Source organism: Carassius auratus, unplaced genomic scaffold, assembly GCF_003368295.1.
Source record: "Carassius auratus strain Wakin unplaced genomic scaffold, ASM336829v1 scaf_tig00214575, whole genome shotgun sequence".
Taxonomy (NCBI): Eukaryota; Metazoa; Chordata; class Actinopteri; order Cypriniformes; family Cyprinidae; genus Carassius; species Carassius auratus.
This window is the reverse complement of record NW_020527719.1, coordinates 1,370,961-1,387,873: the sequence shown is the minus strand read 5'-3', so window position 1 is coordinate 1,387,873 and position 16,913 is coordinate 1,370,961. Positions and strand designations below refer to the sequence as shown.

Sequence of the window (16,913 nt, the reverse complement as noted above, 5' to 3'; positions counted from 1 at the left end):
ATGAAGAGGTATGAATACTTTCGCAAGGTACTGTACAAGACTAGTTTTACATGTCACTGTTTATAACACAAGGTGGTCATCCTTTGCTGGGTCGCTTTAAAAAAAAAAAAAGGGGGGGGGGGGCATAAATTAAGAGTATACCCACTTCCTGCCACCAATACACCACTGCACTAAAGCATGTAAAACCACTGTTTTGACAGACTGCAAGTCCAACAAACCTCCTTACGCTGGTTCAAGTTGCTTTTCTCAGCAGGAGAGGCCAAAGTAAGAAGAGCAATTGTGCGGTCGAGCTCTTAGTAGAGCTATTCAGACTCTGTCCATTCTGTGTGGCTTTTATTACTGATCACGAATGACCATCTATCATCAGCTGGCCGTAAAAGACACTCTCTTCCCTCAGCGAGGACATTTCCTATAAATCTTCACGCAGGGATTCAGGATTACACAGGGGTTTGGCGAGAGAGCTGATGCTTGACAAAGAGGACCAGAGGGACAGGCTTTTTGCTTCAGTGCACCTTTGAGCTCAGACAGAAGGAGAGTGTGTATGCAGTGCTCCAATTTGCTCTTGTGAGAGCTTTGTGTGTGTGTGTGTGTGTCGTCTCCACCAGTTCACACAGGCATTGGACTGTGACTGGACACTGAGAACAGTGAGAGGGCTGTGTAGCTTCTGCATACGTTTGTCCTGACAGTGCAAAGAGAGAGCTTTGACAGACTCACGCTACAAGAGTTCGAAGCGGAGTAAATGCTGCTCTTTGTTAGGGAATTGTTCATGGTCAATACACATGGTGTGGTTAACATACTTTGACCTTAGCATTCTACTGCGGGTAACAAGTCAGAAAGCAGGGTTACCTACATCATTACCACTTACTTGTATAATAGGTCACTTGTTTGACTGAGGACATGTTTAAGTGTGTTTAATATTAATAAAAAATTATTGTGCAATTATTTATAAAGTATATGACAAGAAATAAAAATAGATAATAAGATAGTAACAAACTATCACACCACAGGATCATTTAAATTAGCCTTTGTTGCTAACAGTTAGCATTCACATTTATTCATTTATTTGGAATTTTATTTAAATGGATTTGAAATGCTAAAATCATTTATTCGTAATTAAATCTTTTTTTTTTCCTAAACCATAGTTAAAATTGTTCTTGATGTCCGAAATCTCAGGTCAAATGAGTTAATTAGTAAAAAAATCATTAAAATATTATTTAAAATTATTAAATCTCAGGTAGTGTGAATTTACTTTTTGATTTTTCCTGTGAATCATGTTTAAGACCGTAAAATCCAAAGATGTAACGCGTTTTTAAATTATTTATTCGAATTGAACAACAAAATGATTATTTAAATGAAGTTCTTATGTGTTATTCAACACTGTTATTTCAGGATTTCTCTCACAATTGCATCATGAAATTCAAAAATATTCAGAAAGAGGGAAAAAAAAACTCACATTGTTTATGAAATACCAAAATATTTTTTGTCTCTTTGTCTTGAAGCATTTTGAAAACTTCTGAAATATAATTTTTAAAATAACTTTTGATGTTTTTTGTTTATTTTTTTGACTGATTGGATTGCTATATTGCAGAGTCTCCAAGATGCAATCAAAACAGATAGCAATCTGATCACTCAGGAGGTGGTTTGGGAGGTGGCAATTACAGAGGAACAGAGACTCTGAGCTTTGGCATTCGACCAAACACACTGCTATCTTTTGTGTGCACTCTGTTGTGCTTGTAAGCAATATTATGAAAAAGAAAAAAGAAAAAAACTGTACAACTTGAGGGAATTGCCTTTTCCAGGTTGAGTAGACAAATTGTATTACCTCTCCACATAGTTCCCCTCAGGAATTTTAATGTACATACAGCGTTCAGTCAAGTCTGACACCACTAAAATCACCACAGGGATGTTTTGTGACGGTCCCTTCTCTCCTCAACACTTCCTCTCAGTGATGTTTGTTTTGAAAGAGAACGCAACATTCAATTCTAAATCTTTCATAATTTTACATTGTTTAGCTTTGAATCTATGTGTATTGGAGTTTCTGAAAGCAGAAATGGATTCCAGGCTCAAACGCTCAGCCTCTCGCCTGCCAGTATAAAAGATGCTCAGTTTGCATTGTTTTGAGACAGGACTCAAAATGGACGCAGAGTGAGTGAGACAGGACTTTATCTTCAGTGCGAAAGTGCCATCTATTGGCGGATAAATTCCTGTCCTGTCTGCGTGACATGATGTGCTATGGTGACTTACAGATCATTGGTTTCATGTTTAGTGGCTGTAATTAAGTGGCACACCAGCATGTGTGATGTATGCAAACATGGGCACATTTGTGTGATGGAAGATGGATTAAATAAGGCTTCACAGACTGTTTTTGACATTTAACATTTAAATATTCTGGTTCGCTGTGCCACATCACATCAACACCGCCAAATAAAAAGAAGTGTGATATGTGCGCCGCTGGATGCTAGATTCCCAGCATGCGTCACAGCACGACTGAATCATGCTTGTTACATCTTCATTGTCTTGTTTCCATTGACTTGTGTAATAATGTGATGTGATTTTGAGTTTCACCATCATTGCAGTTTAGTAATTGCTGTAAATTGTGGTTTCCCGGGATGAGAAAGGTCAAGGAAGTGTCCGTGTTGAAAATTACAATTTTGGCAATAATGAACAAGCATTGGAAAAAAAAAATTATAAAGGCGTGGAAAGGTAAAAACAAGAAGGTCAAGAACTTGAATATACTTGAACATATATATATATATATATATATATATATATATACACAAATTTTTTCATTATATTTTACATTTTAATAATATTTCTTAAGCCAGTGGTTGCCATGTGCAGATTATTCACCCCTAGACAGTATTATCTGTGTTCATATGTTGTATACATGTGTGATTATTATTATTGTTTTTCAGGGTATGAAGGGTGACCCGGGTGTCGCAGGAACGGATGGACAGAAGGGCGATAAAGGGGATACTGTATGTAACATCTCAGAGCTCTGATTAAAAAAAAATCCCATTACAGATCTTTGGTTGCTTATTTACCTCATGATACTTTCGTCTCTTCTAATATCTCACTCCACAGGGTTTACCTGGCCTGGAGGGAGCCAGTGGAACGAAGGGGCAAAAGGTTTGTAATGCATGTTTTATTTGTTAGTTTGTGTGCTGGGAGGAGGTGAGTCTGTTCACCTGTATACCAGCTCGGTCTAATAAATCATAGTCTTGTGTAGAAAACCTTTTGACTATAACTGAGGTTCAGACTCAGTCAATTCTGTGGTTCATTTGATTCACTTTTTTTTGTGTGTTTTTTTTTAATCATTATTCCTTTAGGGTGAGGAAGGACCCAGAGGTCTGCCGGGCCCCGTGAGTACTAGAGGTTCTCAGTCAGAGGTTCTGACGCATACAGATACATCACATACAGTAGTAACACACATGAGATGAAACTTGCATATCTTTGATAAACACACCTTTGATATTCATGCCATGAACGACTCCATTGAGATGATTCAAGTCCAGTAAATGAGTCAGAGCTAATTTTGCAGTCAGTCATTTTTTTCAAGAAGCATTTTATTCTCACCAAGGCTGTATTTATTTGCTCTAAATTTGCTCTAAGTGTGAAATAATATTGCAGATTAAAATAACATTTTTATATTGTAACATTTCTTAAAATGTAGTTTATTCATGATGGCAATCATGCATTTTGATCCTGAATTTTCAGGGATTTCTCCAGTCTAAAATCATTCTAAAGTGCTAATTTGTTAAGAATACTTTCTTTTTATTGTCAAAGCAATTGAGCTAGTTCAATTTTTCTTTTCTTTTTTTTTGGTGGGGGGGGGTTCTTTGATGAATGGAATGTTCAAAATAACAGCATTTGTTTAAAAAAAAATAATGGCAACATTTATAAATGTTAAATTGGTAACATTATAAATTACTTTACTATCATTTTTGAACAAATGAGTCAATAAAATAATGTATATTGTGCTTTATTTATTAATTATAATTCTGCTTATTGATACACTTACCAACATTTCATTTTAAGGTCAACATCACCTGAAATACTTTCTTTAATAAGAGCCCTGTTGCGATCAATTATAAATGTTAATACCGATAAAATAAAGCTATTTATTCAGTATTCTAAATTTGATTTAACTTCAGTGTAGGTTTTAAAAGACACATAACTGGAAGACCACATGAAAATGAAAACAAAATTTCCTGTTTGTTCTGCATTTTATGATTGTCCAAGTCGAAGTTACAGTAACTGCCAGCACAAACAGCTTCTGGCGTATTGACAGTGGAGAGTGTACTGCATTATTAGTGCAGCACTGCTCATCGGCTTCATCTCTGCTGACTGCTCACTAATAAGAAAACCTTTGAGAGCTGAGAAGCCAAAAGCTTTTTGGTTGCACTTAGCACAAAATTTGCAGGTTTGGAACTGCATTGACCGTGTCAATTAAATCAAAAGAGGGAGACGAAAGGTGCGATTTGACAGCAGGGCACAAAATCAATCGATGCTGCCTGCTGTGTGAATCTCTTGCTAAATGGGAGAAACGAGATGCCTTTAGCCCTTTTAAACCAATTTACAAAGATTCATGAAGCCTGGAACACCAAAGAATCTGATGGCTTCTTTTTACTCCTGTTCTGAAATTTTTCTTTATGGTTTCCTCTTTTATTTGTTATTTGATTGTAGCCATCTCTGAATGAAGCTTGTTGTTGTTTCTCTTTTAATTAAGGATTTGTAATTTTTCTCAATACAATATATCTTTTTTATTTATTTTTTTATGATTTTTGTATAGCACCTTATTTTAAAAATATAATTAATATTCAGTTGGAGTATAATATGCACAACTGGTTTAAACATTTATAATAAGAATAACTTTTTTAATGAGCACAAAATCAGCATGTGACACTAAAGACTGGAATAAAATTAATCGTTGCTATTACAGGAATAAATTACATTTTAAAGTATATTCAATAAAAACTTTTATTTTATTTTAAATAGCTTTTTTTCAATCAAGTAAATACAGTCTGGCTGTAGTTTAGTTAAACTAAACTTTGAATGATAGTGCACACTTATAAACATTACTTTTCTGCATTTAACAAAACATAATTCAAATGTTTGGTATATTTAAAAAAAAAAATGTGTATGAATTTAACCTATGTTTTTGTGCATTATATTTTTGAGTTTATTGTATTGTGTGATAATCGACAGTTTAAGACTAAACTAAATGTATTTCAAATCAGTCAACTGTGAGGTCCTTTTCACCTAATATGATGTATTAGGCAACTCCCTAGGAAGAGAATAAGATGGGCAGCTCAATAGGTTTCATATAATTTCCACACACTTATTCAGCACAATGAATAAATGTACAAAACCGGAAACATTCTATTATTCATTCTCTACACCAACTTTGTCTTGAAGTTACGTCAGGCCTCCTGTTGTTTCATCTTTATTCATAGACTTCTGTTTTACAGCTCATGAAACGCTCTAGATGAATCCACGGATACATTGTGCAAAACAATCTGTCTTTCACCGCTGACTGAAAGCCGTCATGATGATTGACAGGCTATTAAACCAGCTGGTAGTTAATGGAAAAATGGAAAGCCGTAAAACAGATTGTGAATCCACCTCTATGTGGCAGACAGTGATGTCTTGAAGAGGCACTTTTTTGGTCTATATTCACTGGCCTCTTGTTGCAGTAAAAGGCTCTTGCCATTTTAAATGCCATAAACCCTGGATTAATGGTAATCTTTCACATAGAGGCCACCCGGACAGTTGAGAACGAGAGAGGAAGCTTCTGTTTTATGCTTGTGTGGAGATGTTGAGGTTATCACTGAACTGAGATCTAAGAACAGAGCATGAGAAAGGATTAAAACATAACTGATAAGTTCTTTCTAATGAGCATTTCACCTGATCTTCCCTTTAAAAAACTAAAAACTCAACACCAACTTCTTTTTGATGGTCCTAGGCTCAATTTAATACATGTAACCTGCAGTTGCTGTCTCATGGTAGTTATTTTTTTTTATTACAGCATAAGCTAACATTAATATTAAATAGTCTTTTTTTTCTTTATTAAGGTGATGACAGCACATGGACTGAGACTTTCTGGATCTGTAAGTTCAGATGCCGTTTAAAAATACGAGATTTTTTACAAATAAAAATGTTTAAAACCACTAGCGAAAATGCTTCTTTTTCGTATATATCTTTTCTGATATTTTTATTTGAATTTATAATTAAAATGTGATTTTAGTTGAACACGGTTTATTTTATTTTTATACTATTTTTGCAAATCTGTGAATAAAAATTAATAGACAGAAAATTCTATAAAAATTAAGTGAAAATATTTATTTTACATCATAACATTACATTATAATTAGTATTAATATTTTATCATCATCATTATTATTCTTATTAATCCTTAAACTTTCAATGTTTAATAACATTAGTCCTAGAATTTCTTTTGCAATGTATTTGGAAATAATTTTCAGTCAGATGTGCTGTTTTAATAACATCATATGCATAGTAAACTGACGGTCACTGTTTTTTTTTTATTTTTTTTTATCATCATTATTATGTAAGCATGCATTTCCTCCATGAATAATCTCTAGCCATTGTTCTGTTTGTTTTCTCCCAATAATCCATGAGGGGGAAGGAGGTGAAAAAGGCCAGAAAGGAGAGAAAGGAGACCAGGTTAGTAGCCACTCATTAGCGTCTTTTGTCATGCATCCGCAACAGACTGTAAGATCATTAAAAGGTTTTTAAAAATCAGCCTAGTCTTAAAATGAAAAGAAAAATATGAAAGCTGTGCTGAATCAACACAGTGGACAGTCAATCAAACTGCTCAGTCTGGCTCTCTCTTTAATCTGTCAGATGTTAGTCGAGACATGAAGGTTTTAAAAGCAGGGACCTTTAAAAGGAAACATTTTGAAAGGGTGGACACATAAAAAGATATGTTTCGACCTTTTCTTGTTCTACTGTAGGTCCTCTTGAGAATGTGATTTAATGCATTGCAGTCAGCCTTTTCTCTTCTTTCACCAGGGTGAAAAAGGGTCTGAAGGCTCAAAAGGTCTCCAGGTAAATAAAGTGCACAAGATGTTGTAAGGTTTTTTTTATATACATTAGTGCACATCAGAGGAACAGCATCCATGTCATTCAATGTTGAACATATATGAGCTTAAAAAAAGCGACCCATCTTTATTTTGGCCATTCCAAGGGAATAGTGTAATACTGTATGTGCACAGGTTTCTGAACATTGTCACATCATTTGATCGATTTAACAGTACTTATGACAATGTGTAATGCAAAAAAAAAGGAAATAAAAAAGATATAATATACTATTACAATGGAATAATTAAAGATATTAGATATATTTAATTTTATGGCCTTGTTACTTCGGACATGAAAAGGTTTTAAGTTATACACATTTATTCTGAAATTTACTGGTAAATAATTTTGTGTATAATTTTAACTTTGAGTCCTTTTTTAAAAGGGCAATACTGGATTGCCTGGATTGACAGGGTCACCAGGACTTGAGGTATGAACTTCCTGTTTCATAAACCCTTCATGCTGACATCTTATGATTTAACCAAGATGGAAAGAACATTAAAGTCTCTCTGCTTTGGTGTGATAGATTTTTTGCGGACCTTGTCAGCGCGGTTGACCAGTAGGTTAGCAGGTCTGCCGTGATCTCTCTGATTTACTGACCAGTTCCAGACGCTTTCTTACGGGTGGCTTATTGCAGTCGGTTCTTGCTGGGTTAAATGGGTTGTGGCATGCTACCATGGTCCCAAAACGAATCTGATCGCAGAATAGCAAGCAGTTAAAATGCTACACAACTGGTATAAAATCAGAGTCCCTGAAGCAAGAGCTTCCAAAGCATGTTTAGGCACAAACTGATTTCACATTGTCCAAACCATTTTTTTTCAAACCCAAAATATGTTCATGCTGCTCATATGAAGAGATCTCAACAAGTGTTTGTGTTTTTACAGGGAAAGCAGGGTCTGTCTGGTCCCATTGGCCTCCGTGGTCTTCCAGGGGATCCGGTAAGCAGGAAACATTTTTAGTTTCTCATCTCCTTCTTCACTGCTTGGGTAAAATTTATAACTGATCAAAAGTACACTTTGGGCAACCAAACAATAAAATGCACGATAAAATACTGTAAATGAGGCAACATGAGACCAGAAAATGATACACTCTTAAAGAAAGTGTTCACCCAAAAATGAAAATGTACTCACCCTCAGGCCATCCAGGATATAGATGAGTTTGTTCCTTCATCAGAACAGTTGTAGAGTTTATTTTTCATGTTTCTTCACTGAAACAGATTCTGAGAAATTTAGCATTACATCACTTGCTCATCAGTGGATCCTATCCTGTATATGGGTGCCGTCAGAATGAGAGCTTCTTGCCAAACTGTAAGTCTGTAATCCATAAAATGCTTCCTCCAGGGAAAAACCATCCATATATTTGTTTTTAAAAGTTTTGGACTGTAAATCAGTGCTTGATCTATGCTTATTTCTCTACTTATTTCTCTCTCTCTATATATATATATATATATATATTTGTTTTTTGTTTTTCACTGTTCAATAGTATGAATGGAGGACTCACATTTTAGCTGGAAACAACGGTTTTAGTTCTATTAATTGATCTACTAACAGTCATTTGGATTATTGTGATGTTTTTATCAGTTATTTAAACTCATTCTGGCGGCACCCATTCACTGCAGAGGATCCATTTAAATTTCTCTTATGAAGAACCTGTGTTCCTGTGGCTCAGTGGTAGAGCATTGTGTTAGTAGTCCAATAGGTTGTGGGTTCAATTCCCAGGGAACACACATACTAGTAAAAATGTATATAGATGCTATAAAAGCATCTGCTAAATGAATAAATATAAGATACAAGAAATAAAATCATCTACATCTTGCAAGGCCTGAGAGTGAGTAGATTTTCAGCAAATTTTCAAGCTCTTCCTTTATGAATAAAGGTTCCAAAAAGGAGTTTTTGCAGTAATGCCATGTAAGAACAGTTTTGGGTTCCTCTGTATGAAGGATATTTTGATATTCTAAAGAACGCCATGAAGAGCCGGTTGTGCAATTAAAAAATTCTTCAGAGTACCATAGACTTTTGCATGGGAAACACCACATGAAAATTAAAAAATCTAGATTTATTCTAATCACGACCTCCACATTCTTTTAGTTTTTCCCACTCGCTCGCTCACACACAGAAAAAGACAATGCATGTATAAATAACAGAGGCGAGAAAAACAAGGATGCAGAGCTGTGAATTGTTGCACAGACAATCAGTAATCAATCGGTAATCTGAAAATTAATTTGCAGGGAAGGGTGCATCTGAGTTCTCTACGTGTGGGGAGGAATCAGCATCACAATCTGTTCTCGGCACCTGCTTCTGCTAATTAGCATCTGCCTTTATTCCAAAAAAGATGGGAACACAGGGATGGGGGATGTTAATGATAAAATTAAAATGAATAAAGCAGCAACAGATAAAGCTGATCTTCCTGATTTTTCCAGGGCTCTCCCGGTCAACCAGGACTGCCTGGAAAAGATGGAATGAAAGGAGAAAAGGTACACAAGAAAGCGCTGGGGCTGAATGTTTCTAGTGTGATATTTTCCTTGTTTCTGCATATGTTGAAGCACCAGGTCATGTTCAGGACAATTTGTTCACATCAGACTTCACTGAGCTGTTTTGCTGGTACATCTTGACAGTTTGCACCAGCTATAAGATAAAAAGCTGTATGCTAAAATAGTTAAGATCTAAGAAGTACTGCTTTGTTATTTATTTATTAGGGTCTTTTAGAAGGCAAAATGTTACGTCTGTAGAGATACTGGAAATCTAGTCTGAAGCACAACAAACTCCCTTTATTCTGAAGACTTGACCTACAGCAAAACTGATTTGCAGATGGTATTAAGAACTAAAGAATGGCTGTACACTTTGCTCATTAATTTCCAGAATTTTCCTCATCTTTGAGTAGCAACTTATTATTTAGAATTATTAAAATAATATGAGTGATTAAGTTAAATAGCCTTTTTAATAGAAAAGTCCAATAAAATGTATTTTATAATTATTTATATACTATTGTAGTAATTTTTCAATATTTTAAATGTACTTTTATTTTTACTTTTTTTTGTGTTCATATATATATATATAACTATTTTTATTTATATATATATATATATATATATATATATATATATAATATATGTGTGTGTGTGTATGTATGTATATATATATATATATGTGTGTGTATATATATATAATTTTTTGTGTGTGTGTGTGTATTTCAGTGTTAGTTTAAAAACCTTTTTTTTTTTTTTATCAAGCCCTTTTCAACTAAAATTTGTTTCGGCCAATATTTAAATTGTTTTAATAGCTGAAAACATTTTAAATTATATTATTTATTTTAGTCTTATTTTATTTTTATTTTTTTACCAGTTTTACTGGTCTTATTTTTAGTAGATATTGCATCATGGTAGTATGGGGCGTGAAGTACATTTTATTTCCCCCCAATAATAATTTGAATTAGCAGATATTTTGCTCAGATGACTAAATTCAAGTAATTGTGAGAAAGTAGACTGTCACTCAAAATACTCACAGATCACTCAATAACAGCATCTTTAATAGAGGGAGCATGTTCAGCATAGCAGATGTTTAGACTGCTTTTTTTAGTCTCTCATCGTCTCACCTCTGAAGCTGCGTGAGGCGTTTTCTAGGTTGGTGACATTTTCCCTAGATGTCTGTGATATTTACATCCGTTGTTTTGTATGTGCGTGTGAAGGCAGGCATGTGTGTGCATTTGTGTGGTGCTCCTCAAACTATCAAATGACAAACCTGAGGTGACGGCGACTCTAAATGCCAGCTGTCGGTGTGTGATTGCAGGGTGATTCAGGCGGAGCACCGGGACCTATAGGCCCCCCGGGCCTCAAGGGTGAACCTGGTGAGCCCTGCTCTGTCGGACCTTGCAATGGGGTAGGTAGACAACACCATTCCTATCTTCCTCTTTCAGTTCTTTTCCACACTCAGTATCTTCTCTTTTAGCACCCCATTAAGACAAACAGAATATCACTCAACACTTATCCAACATCCCACCACTTTGATGACAGCTTTGATTTAAGAGGCACACTGACAATGATGTTATGCACCTGTAAATCTGTGACACATTGCCTCTCTTCCTCCAGCAGCTTGGGTTGTTGATGACAGCTCCTTGTTGTCAGCTTTGACAATGAAATACTGTTCATGCTAATTCACCGCTTTTGTCTTTAAAAACACCTTTGCTGTGCCGTCCTTACGGTAAACCGGTCAGCTGTCCAAGCCATGAGAAAGAAAAATCAGCTATGAGATCTGCAAAATAACTCCGTTGTTTCTCTTCAAAACCAGTGAGAAGCAAATCGAGACTTTAGCTTTAGTCTCCTACTACTGTGTTTTCCCAAATCTGTGTAAAAACTACTTATCTCAAGGTTTCATCTACAGTTTCAAAAGAAATCTCAACAATGTCTCACACTTTGGCCAAGATACTAGTATCTGTCAGAAATCTCACAATCCTCATCCTGTTCATTCAGAACCATCGTCAGGTCCTGTACCTATATCCATCTACCTCTTTTTAACAGCCGTCTCGTTTTTTTCTTATGTTATGAAAAACATCTTGGTATCAACACTATTTAAAGTTGGAATGAAACGGAAGTAGTCTTTTGGTCCCAATTGTGACATATATCAATGTGAAATGGCTTTTTGAATGAGAAAAACCTGATAGCTCATTGATTTCAGCTTTGACAAAGAAATAGTGCTCATGCTAATATACTGCTTTGGTAAAGCTACCTTTAAAAACCCCTTTGCTGTTTCATCCTAATGGTACACCTTTTAGGTGTCCTGGGATGTTATAGATAGGGTCACATTTATAGTTTCTATAAACTAAAATTGGCCTGAAAAAGTTTTTAATGTCATTTCCTCTTGTAACAAATGTCTCTGAAGCATCTTCATGAACAAGATCAAATGTAGGGATGACCTTCTTTTTTTTTCCCACACTGGACATTGATTGGATCGTTGTCGTTTGCTGTTGTGTTTTATTTCATGCTAGTTAGGTGCCAGCTGAACTCCGACTTAAGAAATGATGTTTGTTTGCGAGGGAAGGAGATAAACTGCATATTAACTGTAAAGGTGGCGAGTCATCCAGCATGAAGCATATAGACAGATGGGTGGTGGGCAGACGGAGCACTTGTTGACCAGTTGAATGATGGTTTGCTGGACTGAAATCAATATAGCATGAAGCCATCAGCCACCTTTGTCAGTTCTGATTTAGTGGAAGAGAGAAAGACAGGGAAATTTACACTAGTGAAGTAAACGAATGAAATCAAATCTGACGCCATTTATATACACTCCTTGTCTCATTCTGCTTTTTCTTCTTTTTATAATTATTATAAATTTAGTTGCTCCCGTTGTTATCACTTTTAATACCCCCTTTTGATTCAGTCCAACTTCTCACAAGGGCCTTGCTGTGTTCATTTAATCGGGTTCATTATACTTAAGTATCCCGTATTTTGACTTCATAGGATGCAAAAAGTCTTTTTATCTACCTGCTGTGACAGCTTCTGCAATGCGAAAACTACTTGCTAATCTAATTCTTGCTGACCAGAAAAATCAATTTTCCATCTGTGGCGTATAGCAAATAATGCTTACTGTAACTCTTTCACACTGTCGGCTCCTACAGTATCACTTGCAAATCACACAGAGAAAAACAATAAAAAAAAATTAGCTTTGAATTGCACCAAACTCAAGAGTGTGCAATATTTAGCGACGTCGAGGACGCTACTTGAAAATGTTTCTGGTCAAGTTACAAGCTACTAATTTAAAGTGGTGAAGAAAAAGTCAATTATTTATTTGTATCAAATGTTACACTGTTCTGTTAACACTGTGAATGCTAAAGTGGTGGTGCTACTAAAACAAACACTGATTTTCAGACTTCTTATAAAAGTTTCTGGCTGAAATGGAGTCTTATTTAAGTTTTAAGAACACCGTTTTCATTTGAGTTTGTATTTCATCTTTAGGAGGAGGTCGCGTCTGGTCTTCGGGGGTTGCGGGGCCCTAAGGTAGGTCGCTGTGAGAGATTCTTTTAAAGTATTCAATTTTGCGCTTGTGAAGTTTAGCTGTAAAGGAACATCCCCTGAGTTCATATCAGCCATACTTCCCTGAGCTATGCTTTGTCTTTTAGTCCACTATTTTATGGTGTGATAAGAAATGTCAGTATTGTGAATTATTAAAGGAATCTTTCTGCTTCAAGTTAAACTCCGTATCCAATTGCATCTGTGGCATTAATGTCGTTTAGCACTAAAAACCATTTTGACTCATTCCAAAAGTTTAAAACAAAGGTACATTTGTGGAATACAGTTGAAATTGTCTTGTAGTAGTAGAACTAAACTTGTATTAAACCCTGAAAATTTATGCTGTCATAAAATTATTTCCTCATGCGAAACGCTTCGTTAAAGCTCTTATTTTACTGCTGTGTAAGCATCTGTTTGTAAGGGTTTGATTTTAAATACATTACTACATACTGACTGAAGAGGTTCATTATGTTGCCATGGCAACAAATTCATTTTAAAATGCAATAATTATCCAGCCAAGCTTTATTACATACACTGGCACTGCTTGACTGTGTTTTGTGAGTTAATTTAGTTTGCACGAATTAACTTTTTTGCTCTCCACCAGGGTGAGCGAGGTGTACCTGGAGTCCCTGGAGATGCTGGAGAGAAAGGAGAACCTGGTATTGGAATCACTGGACCCCCTGTATGTACCTGTTTTAGAGTAACTTCACAAACATTGTCTTCATTTAAATGGATTGTTCACACAAAACAGGAAATAGTCATTTAAAGGGTTACTCCACCCCAAAATGAAAATTTGTCATTAATCAGTTTCCCCCAATGTCGTTCCAAACGCGTAAAAGCTCTGTTCGTCTTCGGAACACAATTGAAGATATTTTGGATGAGATATAGACTGCCAAGTAAATAACAGTGTCAAGGTCCATAAAAGGTATGATCTACCATCAGACGTGCAATCTGGATTATATGAAGCGTCGGGAGCACGTTTAAGTGAAGAAACTAAAATTATAAACAGCTTTATTCAATAATTCCTTTGTCAACTGTCTCCTCTGTGTCACTCCATGTCACCATGCTGCGTATGCTCTTCTGTGTCATCCGTGCCACAAGGATGCGCTATTTTATTTAAAATCAAAGCTAAATATATGTAGAAACAGCGCATCCTTCTGATGATGACTTTTCATACCTTTTATGGACCTTGACACTGTTATTTACTTGGCAGTCTTTGGGACAGTCTCAAGCCTCCAGGTTTTCATCCAAAATATCTTACATTGTGTTATGAAGACAAACTGAGCTTTTACTGGTTTACAAGACACCTGCATTTATTAAAATAACATTTTTGTTCATTTATTTATTTTCTATAGGGTCTGATGGGATCTAAAGGAGAATCGGGAATTCAGGTAAAGGATAAGTTAAGATCCAAAAGACCGCAATTACATGTAGACCAAGCATGTCACTAGTATACCATTGTGCATAATATTCTCTTTGTTTTGAAAGTGTTGAAGCAAGTGAATTTACATGATGGTGTTTTTTTTTTTTTTTTCACAGGGTCCTCGTGGACCTCCGGGACCACTTGGAGCACCAGGGATTATGGTGAGAAGTGTTTTCATTTCTTTGAGTCCAAATTTGTCAAAAGGTGAAAATATCATTATTTTATATAAAGAATTCTTAAATATCTTCAATGTGTCTTAATCTGAAAGGGACCTCCAGGCCCACAAGGCAGACCAGGACCCCCTGGACCCCCTGGAGAACCGGTCCGTAACATTATTTATTTTTATTTTTATTGACATTCCTAGAAGTGTAAAGTTAATATTCAGTTACATACAAAATGCACAGTTGTTTGGTTTATTTTTGCTCTGCTACTTAAAATAAGTGGAATATGATACTGACATAGCACTCCATGGAGAATAAAATAAAAACTTGTGTTTGCATTGAGTGTCATTTTCTACTGTTGTATCTAATGCCGCTTTAAATGTTTCTTTTTCAGACAGCACTACCTATTGTTGGAGACATGGGGATGTTACTTAAGGTACCGTTTCATCTAGCTATCTGTTCCCACTGCAGCAGATGCTAAATATTAATACTATTCATTTTTATTAATAGTATGAATTATTATTAATAAAAGATGCTGAATTTGCAGTTAGGTCTGTACCCACAAAGTTTCCTTTTGAGATGCATATCAGCAAAACTTTTGCAGACTTTGAAACCTGACATCTCAAACCGAAGGTATTAAAAAAAATATTTAAAACTCTGTTCCCTTCAGTCAGATTGTGTGTGGATCTTAAGACAGATCTTACCTCATGTAACCTAGAGAAAGCATTTTTCAGCCTCCATTAAAACATTGCCTTTCCTATTACACACAATTGTTTTGTAACAAAACACAAATGACAGAATATAGCCAGTGGTAATATAAAGCCCAGTTTTATCTAAACTTGCAATGAACAACTGTTATAAATTATTTCATTGTCTGCTCTATTGCTCTCATTCAAACTCTTTACATTGATATATATTCAGCACTTAGAAAAAGAAACGTTCTTTTAACTTTCACTCTTAGCTTTCTCTTTAATTCCACCTTATAAGTATTTCTGTTCTGTCTTCCTCCTCCACTGCTCTTTATGAATCTGTTTGGACATCATGCATTCATCTCTATAGGACTGAAGAAACTTCTGACAAGATAAATGCCTGTTTGCTCAAAAAATGACGCAGTGAAATTCTTAGGACTGAACTGTCAACCATAACACAGAGAGCTACTTACAGCAGCTTATGTACTGTAATTTATCTCCGGTTTGGATTTGATGTGTCTTCATACACAAAGGAAAGGGAATGCATCAAAAACATATTTAAATGTCAAAAGAACAAGCAAGTTTATGACTGATTACTGCAGAGTTTAAATTGGACCTCGAGTCAGGTCAATAAATACATTTACATTTTACTTTTGTATTTTTTGTATAAAAAAAATGCTTTTTGCACTATGAATTATCATTCACTGTTTATAGAACAGCTCTGACCTTCTATTTTAATTGTTGGGTGAAATATTCCTTTATGTAAATTAATGCGGTTTATTAAATCAAGCTCACAGTTTGTATGTCGAAATCTAAACTGCACTCATTGAGCAGGTCAGACTAATGCACTAGTAAATTGCTTCATAGACACCCTGGTGCTGGGTACGAAAAGTGCATCCAATGTGAAATGTCAACGCAATCTATTGACCAATTGCGGTAAACCATTGATTACGCTTCTCGGGTATACAGTCTCACTCTAAAAGAGCTGAAGAAAAAGGTTGCTTACTTAGCCCCTGAGTTTCTAAACCGCTTTTGAAAGCACCTTCACTTCTGATTTTCCTCTTTCTCGCTGTATCAGTGGGCAAATGTATTAAGGGTCAATGCATCAGACTGTCAAGGTTAAAATCTGTGAAAAAAGGCTTTGGAAAAAGAACATGTACTTCCCTAATGTATGCCTTTTATCCAATTTTTCTGCCTGTGAGTGGTTTATATGCCTGGGTTTGACCTTTAGCATTTTTAGCAGTGGGCAAAGCTTGATTGCCACGCCACATGTGCCTCTGCAAGCTGGTAAAAGCATATATCCAGATGGGGAAATATGAATCTTACACAGATGCAATACAGAAGCAGATAAACCTGTGTAGAGCTCATAAACACAAATAAGGATGCTGGAGTCAGTTTACTGTTTTTCCACTGTATGAGTGATGTAAACGGTGTCTCGTTTTGCTTCAGTTGTCTTTTTCAGAAGAAATTAGATGGAGGTAAAATTAATCCTCCTCATAATATTTTAGAATATCTACTATACATTTGTAAGGATGCTT

At 35.5% G+C, this 16,913-nt stretch overlaps 1 protein-coding gene across 3 annotated transcripts in view; it reads left to right on the top strand.

Moving 5' to 3' along the window:
• The window catches only part of LOC113092377 (collagen alpha-1(XIX) chain-like), a 128,885-nt gene that overhangs the window by 81,178 nt on the left and 30,794 nt on the right, over positions 1 to 16,913 (top strand). For 2 of the 3 annotated variants that reach the window (XM_026257966.1, XM_026257963.1), the window contains 16 exons: positions 2,916 to 2,978; positions 3,085 to 3,129; positions 3,330 to 3,362; positions 6,075 to 6,110; positions 6,640 to 6,687; positions 7,036 to 7,071; positions 7,487 to 7,531; positions 7,986 to 8,039; positions 9,521 to 9,574; positions 10,887 to 10,976; positions 13,049 to 13,090; positions 13,707 to 13,784; positions 14,458 to 14,493; positions 14,642 to 14,686; positions 14,794 to 14,847; positions 15,081 to 15,122. In XM_026257966.1, coding sequence (XP_026113751.1) covers positions 2,916 to 2,978; positions 3,085 to 3,129; positions 3,330 to 3,362; positions 6,075 to 6,110; positions 6,640 to 6,687; positions 7,036 to 7,071; positions 7,487 to 7,531; positions 7,986 to 8,039; positions 9,521 to 9,574; positions 10,887 to 10,976; positions 13,049 to 13,090; positions 13,707 to 13,784; positions 14,458 to 14,493; positions 14,642 to 14,686; positions 14,794 to 14,847; positions 15,081 to 15,122 — 801 coding nt within the window. The remainder of the gene's footprint in view (positions 1 to 2,915; positions 2,979 to 3,084; positions 3,130 to 3,329; positions 3,363 to 6,074; positions 6,111 to 6,639; positions 6,688 to 7,035; positions 7,072 to 7,486; positions 7,532 to 7,985; positions 8,040 to 9,520; positions 9,575 to 10,886; positions 10,977 to 13,048; positions 13,091 to 13,706; positions 13,785 to 14,457; positions 14,494 to 14,641; positions 14,687 to 14,793; positions 14,848 to 15,080; positions 15,123 to 16,913) is intronic. The other variant, XM_026257965.1, reaches the window with a different exon arrangement.